Here is a 13,357-nt window from a genome sequence, read left to right on the forward strand (position 1 = left end):
GGTGAAATCCGACCTCAAAACACACCCCTGCATCCAGTGCCCTGTGCCCTGGAGAAGAGAACCCGAGGTGCACCTACTTGCCCAAGCCCTCCAACCTACCTGCCCAGCGGTTGGTTCCTCCTGGAAGTATTCCTGGACCGAGCCTGCAGCCAAAATCCAAAACCGGCAACTCCTGTTGAAAACAAAAGGGCACCAGACGCCAAAACAGTACCCTGCACCCAGCTGTCCCTGTGCTGCTGCGGGTGTACCTTGGGTGCTAAATCGGATCCCCGTTTGCCCTGAGCCTAACACCAGAACCTTTGCTCCCACAACCTTGTCGTCTGCTTGTGAGCAGCCACCAACCGTAGGCTCCCTGTCCCCCATTGGATAACATTTGATTTGATTTGCAATTTGTAAAGCGCTACAATCACCCTAAGGCATCAAGGTGCTGAAGACCGGACGTCCAGAAGAAAATTGAAAAGGAAATTACTCCAGATAGATGCTAGGCCGAGAAAAGCCAGATCTTAAGAGCCTTTCTGAAGGGTAAAAAAAAGTGGCATGGCCCCAAGGGCGAGAGGAAGAGAGTTCCAAAGTTTGCTAGCTGCCACCGAGAATGCCCTGTCCCCCCATTTCATCTATTTGGTTCTTGATACCGCTAGTGGCATTTGGAGCGAAGATCGAAGTGGTCTACTGGGCAAGTACCAGCTGAACATTCTTTTTCATCTTGACGTGTAGGGAAGCTAGTGACTTGTGTACCATGCTGAGTGACTTAAAAGAAATACGTTTTTTGATAGGGAGCCAATGCAGGAATTTTAGTCCCTTCCTGGCAGATTGTTTTCTGGGAATGTTCAGAACAAGTCTTTCCAGTGCATTCTGCAGCACCTGAAGTTTGTACTGCATACTCTTATTGGCTTACAGATTTAATGAGTTGCAGTTATTGAGTCTGGACATTACCGGGCCAGTGCTACCTGTATTCGTGCTGGTCGTTGGATGAGAGGGAAGATTTTTTTAAGCATCCTTATGATCCAGGTACACGTAGAGATGGTATGGTTCATTTGAACATTAACATCAAGTTCAGTATCCATCAGAACTCCAAGGTTCCACGCCTTCTTGCTTGGAATTGGACAGCATCCTAAGGATTGGGGCCAACACTTGCTGTTCCACTTTGATGTCCCTGATCCGAATATCATCACTTCTGTTTTCTTCCCGTTAAGCTTCAAGAAGTTTACAGACATCCACTCTGCCACTTTAGTCATGCACCCGAGAATGTTTTCTGACATTGAGCATGAGCCTTTGGGGATGGTAACCATGATATGTGTGTCATCTGCATAAGGCGCTACCTCCGATCCAAATAAGTGAATCACGGTTGCTAAAGGTGCCACATACAGATTAAAAAGTGTAGGGCTCAAAGAAGATCCCTGCGGCACTCCACAAGGTAGAGCTAAGGAATTTGAGTGAAAATAGTGTCATTTCACCCTTTGAGATCTACCTGTCGGAAAGGAGGCCAGGAGGGCTAGTGCTTGATAAGAAACACTAGGACTCTGGAGTCTGTCCTGCAGCAAAATAGGTGAGATTGTATCAAATGTTGCTGACAGATCCAAGAGAATCAGCACCACCCCCTGTCCTTCATCCACGGTACGCCTGATGTAATCAGTGGCAGATATTAAGGCCGCTTCCGTCCCATGGTGTTTCCTACATCCAAATTGAGAATCATTAAGCCTTAACTGTTGTTCTGCAGTTTCCATCAGCTGATTATTGAGATGCAGCTCCAGGATTTTTGCAGGAACTGGATGCAAAGATATGGGACAGTAATTCTTACAGTCCCCTGGATCGAAGTTATTTTAGGAGAAGCCTAATAATGGCTTGGTTCCAACTATGCAGATACATTCTGGATGAAATCACATTATTCATGAGTTTACAGAGGTGCTCTTCTATGGTGTTTGCTGCCATTTGGAGAACTGCTGGTGGACAAGCCTCCATGGGTGACTCTGCATGCGTTCTCAGGAGATATTGTGCAACAAGTAGGGGTGAGAGATCAGAGAATTTTGAGACCTCTGTTCATGGATCCAAAGGTTCCCCATAGGTAAGCATGCTGGATACCGATGTTTTAGTGGACAATCCTCTGTTTTGATCAAAGCCTGTGTTAATAACCATGATTTTAGATTGAAAGAAAGTGGCCAGTTGATCGCAGAATGCTTGTAAGATCTCTGGTTCTGCTCTGAGTTGAGAGGTCGAGAGCAGTTGTACTAGCTTGAATACATTTTTAGTTAAGGATGAATTTTTCATTTTATATGTACAATATTTGGATTTTTCTTCTGCCAGTTCAAGTTTGTATTCTTTAATACTTGATTTGTATAGCGTTATTTCTTGTTCCTCTAGAGTTTTTCTCCAGGCTCACTCAGAACGACGGAAGGCTTGTTTTTAACAGTCTGAGTCGGTCATTATACCAGGGGGCTGAAGGATGAACAAGGCAGATAACTTCAAAGGGGCTAGTGTATTGGCTGCAGATTCCTTACATGTTGCAAAGGCCTCAGCCCCAAGGTCAGGATCCTCTTGGATTATGCAGGGAGTATTATTTAGAGTGTTAGTTAGGGTCTCAGCCTAGACCCCTTTCCAGCTTCTCGATCTGTTTGGGGGGTGAGGGGTTTTGTGGACAACAGCTATGGATGAGAGGGAAAAATCAAGACACTACACTATGATTGGACCTACAAATAGATATGGTGTTTTGATAGGTGATTCTTAGATCATTGGAGAAGATTCCGTCCAATGTGTGTCCAGCTTTGTGCGTTGAAGCAGTTACTAGTTGATGCAGACTGATGCTAGAGAGCATCTCTAAAAGAGCATTAGAATCTTGGTTGTCCCTCTCCTCTAGGTGAAAATTAAAGTACCCCATGATAGACAGCCAGTACTTTACTGTTTGAACATAACAAAGGAGAACCCTTAGTGACCTACCATTGGTGACTTCATAATACCCCTGCCCATTGCCAAAAGTTATTAACCTCTTGCTCAGGTAGAAGATAAACCAGGAAATGCACAGAATCTTCATTGATAATAGTCACCATTGAATTACCCTGCCCAATGGTGGTATTGCAGAGCACGTTAAACAATAAAAATATACAACGTTCTCTAGAAAAGCCAATTATGTTTTTGAAAAGAAAGCCAATTTGAGAGCTCCCGAAGCAACCTCTGACACTAGACTAGAGTTGTAAGTGACAGTGCCTGGAAGGAAAGTCACAGATCCCATTCCATCCACTCTAGACATCCTGTTCCATCACAGACACCATACACAGTGAATCTTGCTTAGGATCTTCTGCTTCCTCTTCAATTTAAGGAAGGTATTCTCCAGCTGTGACTGATTTAACACATTCTAGGTAATCATCTATTAACATCATCACCTTTAATTAAGTATTGATGACCGAATAGACCAGTGCCCACAGTTCAACATCTACTTCTGTGATATGTTTTAGATACTTTGTCAATGTTTCACAATGACTTCATTGTTTTCTCTTGTGACTGGGATTTTGGAACCTGTCATGGAACTCTTCTTGACACTAGCGTTAATCAATAGAGCTTCAGAAAGACTGCAGAAGAAAAACAAGGCTGTGGATCAGGATCCTCTTCCATTGAGGGCAGATCCACAACCAGATTCCATGATTCTTTTTGTAGCAAGAGAATATAACTCTACTTCTCCAAGATACATAGTTCCTTCTGAAAAACAAAGTAAGCACCGGGATTCTTTAAGTAAGAAGTGTGGCACATCTGTTACCGACATGAATGTAGCCAGAGCACCAGTTTTAATTGATACGTATAGATCCCGGTCTGATTCATTGCAATGTTTTTTCTGACACACCTCAAAAAGACAGATTTTTGTAAGGTGTTGATAGATGGAACGTGTGTTTTAAACAGATCGTAAGTGTACCTGCAGACTCCTCTGTCCTTGGGCGAATTTCATCCTCACCAACTTTCACTGGACTAAAACTTTAATTACACCAACATATTATATAGAAGTTTCCTGACATTACACTTTTTTGGCTTCCATGCTGATGGAGAAGTGCGTTGGTTAAAGACCAAGATAGTAGAATTGGAAGCCATAGGCAACACTTTTTTAAAAGGACAGGAAACAGTTCAGGACTTAACACCTTAAAACGCTGGTAGTTTTCTAGGACGGTTCAAACCCCCTCTGTGGCCTCTGCATCACCAGTTGCTAAAATTGAAGTTGTATCAACATAAAAAAAGATGAAGTGGTAGAGGTGGACATCAATCACCAGTGTCTACTCTGGGTTAATGCTTACCAAGATAGAATTCGTAAAGGCCCTAGTAATGATATGCATAGGTAACTGCAGTAGAGTCCACATCTATGTTCAGAAGGAAAGGAAGGTTGCCAAGTGGCAAGACTATTTTTAAACCTAAGAACGTATGATCACATTCCCTGAAAGTACAACATAAGCTCCCAATAGAACTAACTTATTTAAAAGTGGTGTGTACTTGATTCAAATCCTTTTGAGGATATGGTCCTGTTTGCCTATGTACATTCACCCACCACTGCACACAAGGATGCAACTCAGATCTTGCTGCATCTGTCTGATGAGCATTCCCAGATACAGGAGATCTTGGGCATTCACCTGCAAGCCCTTAATTTAACTACCTTCATAACAGCACTGAAGGAAATGAGGTTAAAACAAACCTAAGACCCATAAACATTCTATATTTGGACCTTACCCTCTTGCCTTTCCTCCCCCATTTGGAATCAAAACTCCTGTCTTGCGTATCTTCCACCTCAAGCTCCTACTGATGATTGTGCAGGCTTCCAACTTGTGTTCCTTTCCTAGCTTACAGCCTTATACCTTGTGTTCACGGCATTCTGACATGTCCTGTGAAACGGCCTTGGCGGCATGTTTGTACTTCACAAATAAAATACAAAATCATAGGCTAAGAAAGTGGAGCATTTATATCTGAAGTTAATGTTGCAAAGTGGAATAAAACAGTCTAGCAACTATATCCTGGTGTAGTGAGTGTATTTTAAAAGCATTGACTCTTGATAAAATGGGTTGCTTTTAAGGCATCCCACATTGAAGCTAAATCTGGCTAAGATTAGGTATTTATTTGGTCATAAGTCACGATCTTTGGTATGTATGGAAGAAATTAGTTATAGCTGGCTGTGAGAGCGCACAATTCGCCATTTCGATCGATAATCACTTTACCTTCCCAGGTCTTTTGATCTATAGACCCCCTGGCAGCGATGTTGCTTTCAGAAAGGCTTTCCCAGATATAGTGAGCTCCTTGGTTGTTGGGTCTGCCAACTTCAGTGTCTTTGGCGACCTCAATCTTCATTTTGAACTTTGCCACTCCCCTGCTATTGGTAGTACACTCGCTGATCTAGAGGCATTGCAGCTAAGACAGGTAGTTACTCACCCCACGCATGAGGTGGACATACCCTGGACCCTATATTTACTAATCTAACTGGGGCTACGACCTTGCCGCCTACCCCGTTGGCTTGGTACGACCATCATCTAGTGGGATTTCAACTTGTTATTAGTACTCCCCCTTTTAAAATCTTAGACAGGGTCATTCTCAAACGCCCATGGAAGAAGTTAAAACTTGAGGACTTCCATCGCCTGCTCAGCGAACAACCGCCTGGCCCTTTCAATGACGTTGAATCTGGCTATGATGTTTTTTGCGATTGGGTCTCTCGGGCCCTCGATCTCTTGGTCCCTGCAACATGGAGTAAATGTCGCCTATGCGAACCAAGTCCCTGGTTTGATAGCGCCCTCCTGCTCTTAAAAAAATCATGTAAACGCGCTGAAAGAGCATGGCGTAAAACCTATGAGACAGAGAAAAAAACTCTTTACTTAGCTAAAGTTAAAACATATCATAGAGCCATCTGTAGGGCTCGTGCGGCCTTTTATGCCCAAGAGTTCAAGCGTAGCTCTAATTCCACTAAGCTGATCTTTAAAGTCCTTAAAGATCTGACTGCCAAAAGAGCCCCAGCAGCTGAGATCTGCTCTGAGTCTCACTGTGAGGCACTTGCTATTTTCTTCCTGGATAAGGTGCAGACCATCTATCGCTCCTTTCCTAGCGTTGCCCTCCATAGTGAGGATCTGATGCCCAGCTCCACCACTAGCGTGGTTCTATCGGTACTTCCAGGTATCTCTGAGGTGGAGTTGGACAGGCTGGCGGCGAAAGTCAAATCTGGGTCTCCGGCGGATCCGCTTAGACCTGTGCAGTTGAGAGAGTCTGCTGCTATGTGTCTTCCCCTTATCCGCGATCTTATTAATCTTTCGTTCTCTTCTTGCACAGTTCCCACCAAATGGAAACAGGCCTCTGTCACGCCTCTGTTGAAGAAACCGGTGCTGGACCCGCTTAAACTGGAGAACTATCGCCCCATTTCTCTTCTCCCATGGGTCGCTATGGTCGCTTAAACACCTTCAAACCGCCAATATCCTTGACCCTTGCCAAAATGCGTTTCGGCCAGGTTATAGCACTGAGACAGCTCTCCTTGCTATGACGGAACATCTACGTACCGTGTTGGATTCCGGTCAGACTGCGGCACTGGTGTTACTTGACCTTAGTGCCGCATATGACACGGTTTCACACATGATACTGCTGCGTCGTCTAGGAGAAGCAGGTGTCTCTGGGAGGGCACTGGACTAGTTTCGGTAATTTCCATCAGATCGCACCTATCTCCCCCATTTGAGTCCAAACCCTATTCCATCGAGCAGGGAGTACCTCAGGGGTCGGCACTCAGCCCCACGTTGTTCAACCTGTATGTGCAGCCGCTGGCTGCGGTCGCCAAGCAGTGGGGCCTGAATATGGTATCCTACGCTGACGACACGCAGCTGGCGGTTGCCCTTAGTGGGGATGCCGACTCCGGGGCCTCCAGGTTCAGAGATGGTCTGATAGGAGTGGCTGGCTGGATGACGGCGAAGTGTTTACAGCTTAATGCAAAGAAAACAGAGGTTTTAATCGTGGGCAAACACAGCAACCTCTGGGGCGATCAGTGGTGGCCCTCTGAGCTAGGTCCAACCCCCATTCCAGTGTCTGAGGTGAAAAATGTGGGTGTCTGGTTGGATCCCGCTCTTAGTTTCTGCGGACACACCAAAAAAGTAGCTGCTACCTGTTTTGGTATATTGCGTGAGCTTAGGCCAGCCCTGAAATTTTTTGACGCCCCGACCAGACAGTTGATAATTCAGGCCACTATACTCTCGCAATTAGATTATGCAAGTTCACTCTTGCTGTGGGCCAATCAGGCAGAAGTCATTCGGATGCAACGCGTACAGAACACTGCGGCTAGAGCCCTGGTGGGCCTACCTAGGTTCTGCTCGGCGAAAGCAACCATTTATAAGCTCCATTGGCTTCCCATGGCTCAAAGGATTGAGTTTAAGTCTCTCTGCCTTTCTTTCAAAATTCTCAAGCTGTCTTCCCCCCTGATTCCGGCGCATCTTCTCACCTCCTATGTTCCTCCCATTCCTTAAGGTCATCGGGCCAAAATTTGGTGATAGTTCCACGGTTCAAACGCTCTCGGGCTGGAGGTCGGTCTTTCCGTTACCTCGCGGCCAAGCTCTGGAACTCACTACCAGCTCATATCTGCGCCCTTGAGGACTTGTATGTTTTTAGGAGGGCCATCAAAACATTCCTTTTTCCTCCTGGCCCATTATAGTGCCTTGGTCTTTTCCTCTTTGCTTTGCTCTGTTATGTATTGGTATTTTCTTCTGCCAGCTAAAGCGCCGGGACGCCCCTTTGCTGGGGCAGCTGTGCGCTATAAAAATCACAATAACATAACATAACATAACATAACGTGCTCCACACACTGAGATGTGGTTGCTTCTTGGATCAAGAGAAAAGTATTTGTAACAATCTTGTACCATCTAATTTAATAATCCATCTGCTTGGCCTTGACTTGTTAAGTTTGATTATTTATTTTGGTATTCATTTTAAAAGCACATATTGTGTTCAGCAAATGAATTTGTGGAAGCCTGTTGGCTCTTGTAGTCTGCCCTGCATTTCATATTGTTTTTAATCTGCCTAGTAATTGTATTTCATAGTTAGTCATGAAGAACCAGGGATTGCTCATCTTGTAATATACACTCACTCATTGGCCATCTAACTCTGGCCCTTTGGGAGCAGTGTACTTGCAAGTTTTTTTGCTGCTCAATAGCCTTGCTAAATAACAAACTTCTCCTTCCTCATCTCTTACATTTTACTTACTGTGTTGGGAAATCCCCACAAAATTATATGGCCATATTAATAATTTTTTGTGTTCTTGTTGGATTACAATTGTATGGCTATACGGATAGGACAATTATCTCGGTTTCAATGATGATAATATTGGCAGTATACAGTTGTGATGAAAATATACCATGGTGAGAAAACGTTCATGAAGGTAAACGTTGTCACAAATAATTTTTCTAATTTTCTTTTAGACTCTTAGCGTGCAGTCTTCTGCTAATGGTCAGTTTCTGCCCCCGAGTGATATTCAACTCAAATGCAATTATTGCAAGAGCACTTTTTCTTCAAAACCGGAAATATTGGAATGGGAGGTAAGGTTTAGAACTTGAATATGTTTAAACCCTTTGCCATAACTTTGATGCTGTCACTCCTTTACTGCTTCAAAATAATTTGTATTTATACCTAAAACCTCATAACCAATATGGATTTGTATGTAATTGTTTTATATTATGTGTATTTTGAGACTTCGAGGTCTTCTAAAACAAGCCACAGGACCTGTAGGCCTAAACCCATTTCTACCACCATCAAGACTGTGGGGTTTACAGCTTTCTTGCATGATCAGAGATATACACTGCGAAGTATGGTACGTTAAGAAATGCACTTCTCACATTTTCAGACCCTTTTGTTTACATGTAACCTTAATGGTAGATCACATATGCAATAGTTCCTATTACAATTCAAAATGAGATAATTGTTTCAAATGTTGAGTTATGAAGTAACCATTATGCTATACAGGCTTAATTAGGTAAGGGCCATGATGATGCTGTCAGGAAACCAACAAATCCATTAACCTTGTTTGATGTTTATATTTTTTGCCTATCGTTCATGTAGGTTCCCAGTGCAGTTTGTGGAGACTTTTTTTTCAAATTTACTCACAAAGTACTTAGCACAACATGAGAGAATTTGTTGATACCTGTGATTCATCAGTAGACTGTGAAGGTTCAAAATTGTAGTGTGTAGGTGCTCACTTCCTCTTGCCACTGAATATATATTCAAGGGGAACCAGTTGTGTCTATAAACATAAGAATATACATTTTTATCTTGGCTAATATTGCTACATACTGGAGTCTGAAGTTCCAACGAAATGTTTAATTCGCATTTGTTACCTTTGTAGATACGAATCTTTGTGGTCTCAGCCAGATCTCCAGAAAACATTTGACATGCTTTAATAATAGCAGGTGGTGCCATTTGTTTTGTGTCTTTCTTATGCTGGTACTTTTAATAATTTAATAGCTACACTTTGGAACAAACCAGTTCGGGTACTTGTTTGTGAGCTAGTATTCCTTATGCCGGTAAACGTCTTGTAGTGGGTAAGGGACACTGAGGAGGGCTTTATATAGCTTTGATATTCTCTTACCGCCTAGTGGGCTTAATATTTGGCCTCAAGTGGGTTATATTCTGCCACCGCTCAGGTTGCTCTTATGTTGCCTCCATTATTATTATTATTATGTTTCTTATATAGCGCCTGAATCGACCCCCGAAGGGGTATCTCCGCGCTTGCCTTGGGAACCCGTCCTGGCTTTTCCCTGTGAGATAGCCTCTACAGGGCATCCCCAAGGTGAAAGCCAGGCATCCCGCCGCAGGGGGGCCGTTGTGGAGATTAAGCAAGCTTAATGCCCAGAGTTGCAGAGTGTGAACCCATGATTAGGTCAGGCACCGAAGCGAGAATTATCGAGTCCATGGACATTTGAGCTCAAGACCCTGCCGCGTCGGGAATTGACCTCTGCTTCAGGGTCTGCCTGCTCTAACCAGTGAGCCACACTTCTCCACGGGCTTTCTCTATGGGAGACATTTTGGTTTCAGTCATCAGAGTAGAATTTTGCAGGTTTTCCATTCTTGCTGGTAGTAGGGATTCTTCCTAGAAAGGTGAAGCAGCTAGGGTCCGCTAGATTTATATACTCCTCGGATGTCCCTAAAGAATTGACACATTGCTGTCTCTGTCTTTAGCTTATTTTCTTTCATATAAATGCTGCAGCTGTGTTGGCTTTCCAGCAGGGTCAGCAGTCCATGAACTTTCTCCCCTGCTGCATCGGTTTCCTTCCCAGCTGGAAATCCATCACATCAAACCAATGGGGTTTTACAAATTATTCAATGGTGCTACGCCCTTTACCTTCATTGTCATCCTTACCTTTCTTCCCTCCAGACCAAAGTGATTTTCGCCAGTCCATGACTTTATCTTGATGCAAGTAGTCAATTTCCTGCAGGTCAATTCCGCCATTGAGTGGGTGCCGATGCAAAGAGGGGCGAACAGTGCCATTTGTGCTACTTCCTTGTGGTGCCCAGAGTGCCTCAGGCCCATACTGGACATCCGACCATTTAATACTTTTCTGAAGGACAAATTCAAAATGCTCACTCGGGTTTAGATTCTGTGCTCCGGATCCATGTATATTTTCATACACTGATCGTGCAGTCTCACTGATGCTACCTGTGGTTTACAATCGTTTCGGAACACTTCCAATTTTCTGTGCTGACTTAGGCTTTACCAGTCCTGTGGGTGTTTGAGAGTGATAGCAGTGGTCGCTGCTATTTGCGGGATACATGTATTTCCGTTCCTTGGCGACTAGCTCCTCAAGGCATGGTCACCTCTGTCCGTCAAAGACCCATCTCCGGACAGCGATTGTAAATCTGATCTCCTTGGGTTTTTCAATAAATCAAACTAAGCCCCACCTGATCCCTACCCACAGCATTCCCTTCACTGGGGCCGTAGGAACGTAGGATCTGCTTTCATGGTTACCCCACTTTTTGCTGGTGTCATTCTATTTTTTCTTACAAGTCAAGTGAAAACCCTAGTCACTGTGCTCTCTCCCTAAATTGGACTTTGGTAAGTACTTTGGTACCTTCCTAATTGAATACTGGTGTATCATTAGAAGTCCCTAGTATATGGTACTAAGGTACCCAGGTTAGAGGTACCCTAGGGGTCTTCCATGGGCTGCAGCATGTATTACGCCACCCGTGAGAGACCACTCAATCTTATATCTAAGGTCATTGCACTTAAAACCTATCAACCAGTCAATCAGTTGGGGTTGGTAAAGCGTGACTACTCATCCGAAAGGGTCTCAAGACGCTGAGTGTGGGGGGGCTGGGGGGTGCGCAGCTCCTGGGTGTTCATGGGGTTTCGTCGAAGAGCCAGGTTTGAGAAAGTGCCCTCTTTCTGCATAGTTGCCTTCACTTTTTGCTGAACTGCTGATGTGCTTTGACTGAGTGTTCCCTGGGCTCCTGCCAATCAGGTGCCCATGGCCTATGTTCTTGCCCTAAAACTGCATTGAAAATAAAACCCAATTGACATCTCTGGCCACAGGTCAGCCCCTGGTAAATGGTACCACAGGTACCCAGGGCACTGTGACCAGGGAAGACCTCTAAGGGCTGCAGCACTTACTATGGCACCCTTAGAGGCCCTGTAACAGTACACTCACACACTGCCTTGGCAGGTTGCGTGTTTTGGGGCAGAACAAAGTGAAGAGTCGACATGGCACACATCCCTGTGTGCCATGCCCACAAACCACTGCCCTGGCATAGATCAGTCACCCCTCTAGCTGGGTGCACTATACCAGTGGTGAGGGTAAAAGAGCATTCTTAGACTTTGTAAGTGCACTGCTGCCATTAAGAGTATATGGTGCTGGGAGTTTGTCATTGCGAACTCCACAGCACCATAATGGCTACACTGAAAACTGAGAAGTTTGGTATCAAATTTCAAAGCACATTAAACCCACACTAATGCCAGTGTGGGATTCAATGAAAAATGCACACAAAGGGCATCTTAGAGATTCCCCCTGAAAAATGACCTACCACTAGTGTCCAGGCTGAGTGGCTGCTTTCAGCTACCACCACCAGACATGTTTCTGGAACCCTGGGTCAAGAGCTTGCTGCTCTCAGAGCCTGAAACCATGCACATCCTGGGACGAGTTGCTAAGCCTCCTCCCCTAGGATAGAAATACAGGATAGAATTCATACAGTGTGTGCATCAGGACAACTTGATGCATCAACAAGTGCCACAATCGTGTGCACGAACTGCCACATTCAAAAGCACTCAAGATACGCAGAGAGAACTACTTTACCCCTTATATTGCCAAAGAGACCTCCCTCTCCACAGTCAAACGTGTACTAGCCTGTCAATCTTGTACACAAAAGGTATTGTTTACTATATGGACTCTATGGCTTCGCCGTTAGTTATGAAAGGTACATAAGGGTGTTTTTTGAGCGCCCTACCTGAGGAACATTGTCCTCTTTTGGTTTGATCATCACATGAGAGGAGCATGGACACTGGACCATCATTTGCTCCTAGGTCCCCATTCTTTTTTTTTTTTTTTTTTATTAAAATTTTTATTTGCACTTCAAATAATTATACATTTGTTTGTATAAATCACGTCATCATTCCATAACAGTTCTCTCCATTGACAATTAGGGAATATTCCAGCGAATTCTACAGTGTCCGAGTGAGGCAGTGTCTGCCACAGTCCATTGCATAAGCAGCAATCAATCATTTTCCCGGCATCGCCCCTCAACACACCCTCCCGCTGCTGTACAATTGTGCCACCCGGACTCCAGGTCAAAACCTTGTAACATCTTATACAGCTCTGAATACTGTAAGCAGTTAGTATAGCTTGTTCTGGCGGTGTACATGGAGTAATGTCGATACCTCCTACCCTCTCCCAGCATCCCCACACGAACCATCCCAGGCATACCGTATCAGTATAACATATTCTTATGGGCTATGCTTGTGGACAGTGGACAGCTGCGGCGGATCGCAAACGTGCCCTCGGTATTCATTCCATTTCTTCCAAACTTTAGACCACTTCTTGGGACATCCCCTGTGTGTATAGACCGCCCTTTCCGCCACCATCGCCACGTCCATGTCGTTTTCCCACTGTGTCAGTGTGGGTACCGTTCCGGAACCCCAATTTTTCGCGATGTGGTCCCCCTTCTTTTTGTTGATTGACTATTACGATGATCCCACAGATCCTCCAGACCTTTCTGATCCAGACCCAGACTAAGCCATCCCCCCAGATGATAGTATAGGATTTAGTCAGCTCATTAATAGAGCTACGTAATATCATGGTGTGGAACTACATTCCAACCCCATGGAAGAAAACTTCCTACTGGACACTTTTACCCAGTCACAAACAGCAATACACACATTGCCAATGCTCAAAGG

At 44.5% G+C, this 13,357-nt stretch overlaps 1 protein-coding gene across 1 annotated transcript in view; it reads left to right on the plus strand.

The window, feature by feature from the left end:
- Positions 1-13,357, plus strand: part of ZMYM2 (zinc finger MYM-type containing 2) — an 893,704-nt gene that overhangs the window by 413,810 nt on the left and 466,537 nt on the right. The window contains exon 8 of the mRNA XM_078658875.1: positions 8,400-8,516. Coding sequence (XP_078515001.1) covers positions 8,400-8,516 — 117 coding nt within the window. The remainder of the gene's footprint in view (positions 1-8,399; positions 8,517-13,357) is intronic.

The sequence above is a fragment of the Lissotriton helveticus genome, chromosome 8 (genome assembly GCF_964261635.1).
Source record: "Lissotriton helveticus chromosome 8, aLisHel1.1, whole genome shotgun sequence".
Lineage (NCBI taxonomy): Eukaryota > Metazoa > Chordata > Amphibia > Caudata > Salamandridae > Lissotriton > Lissotriton helveticus.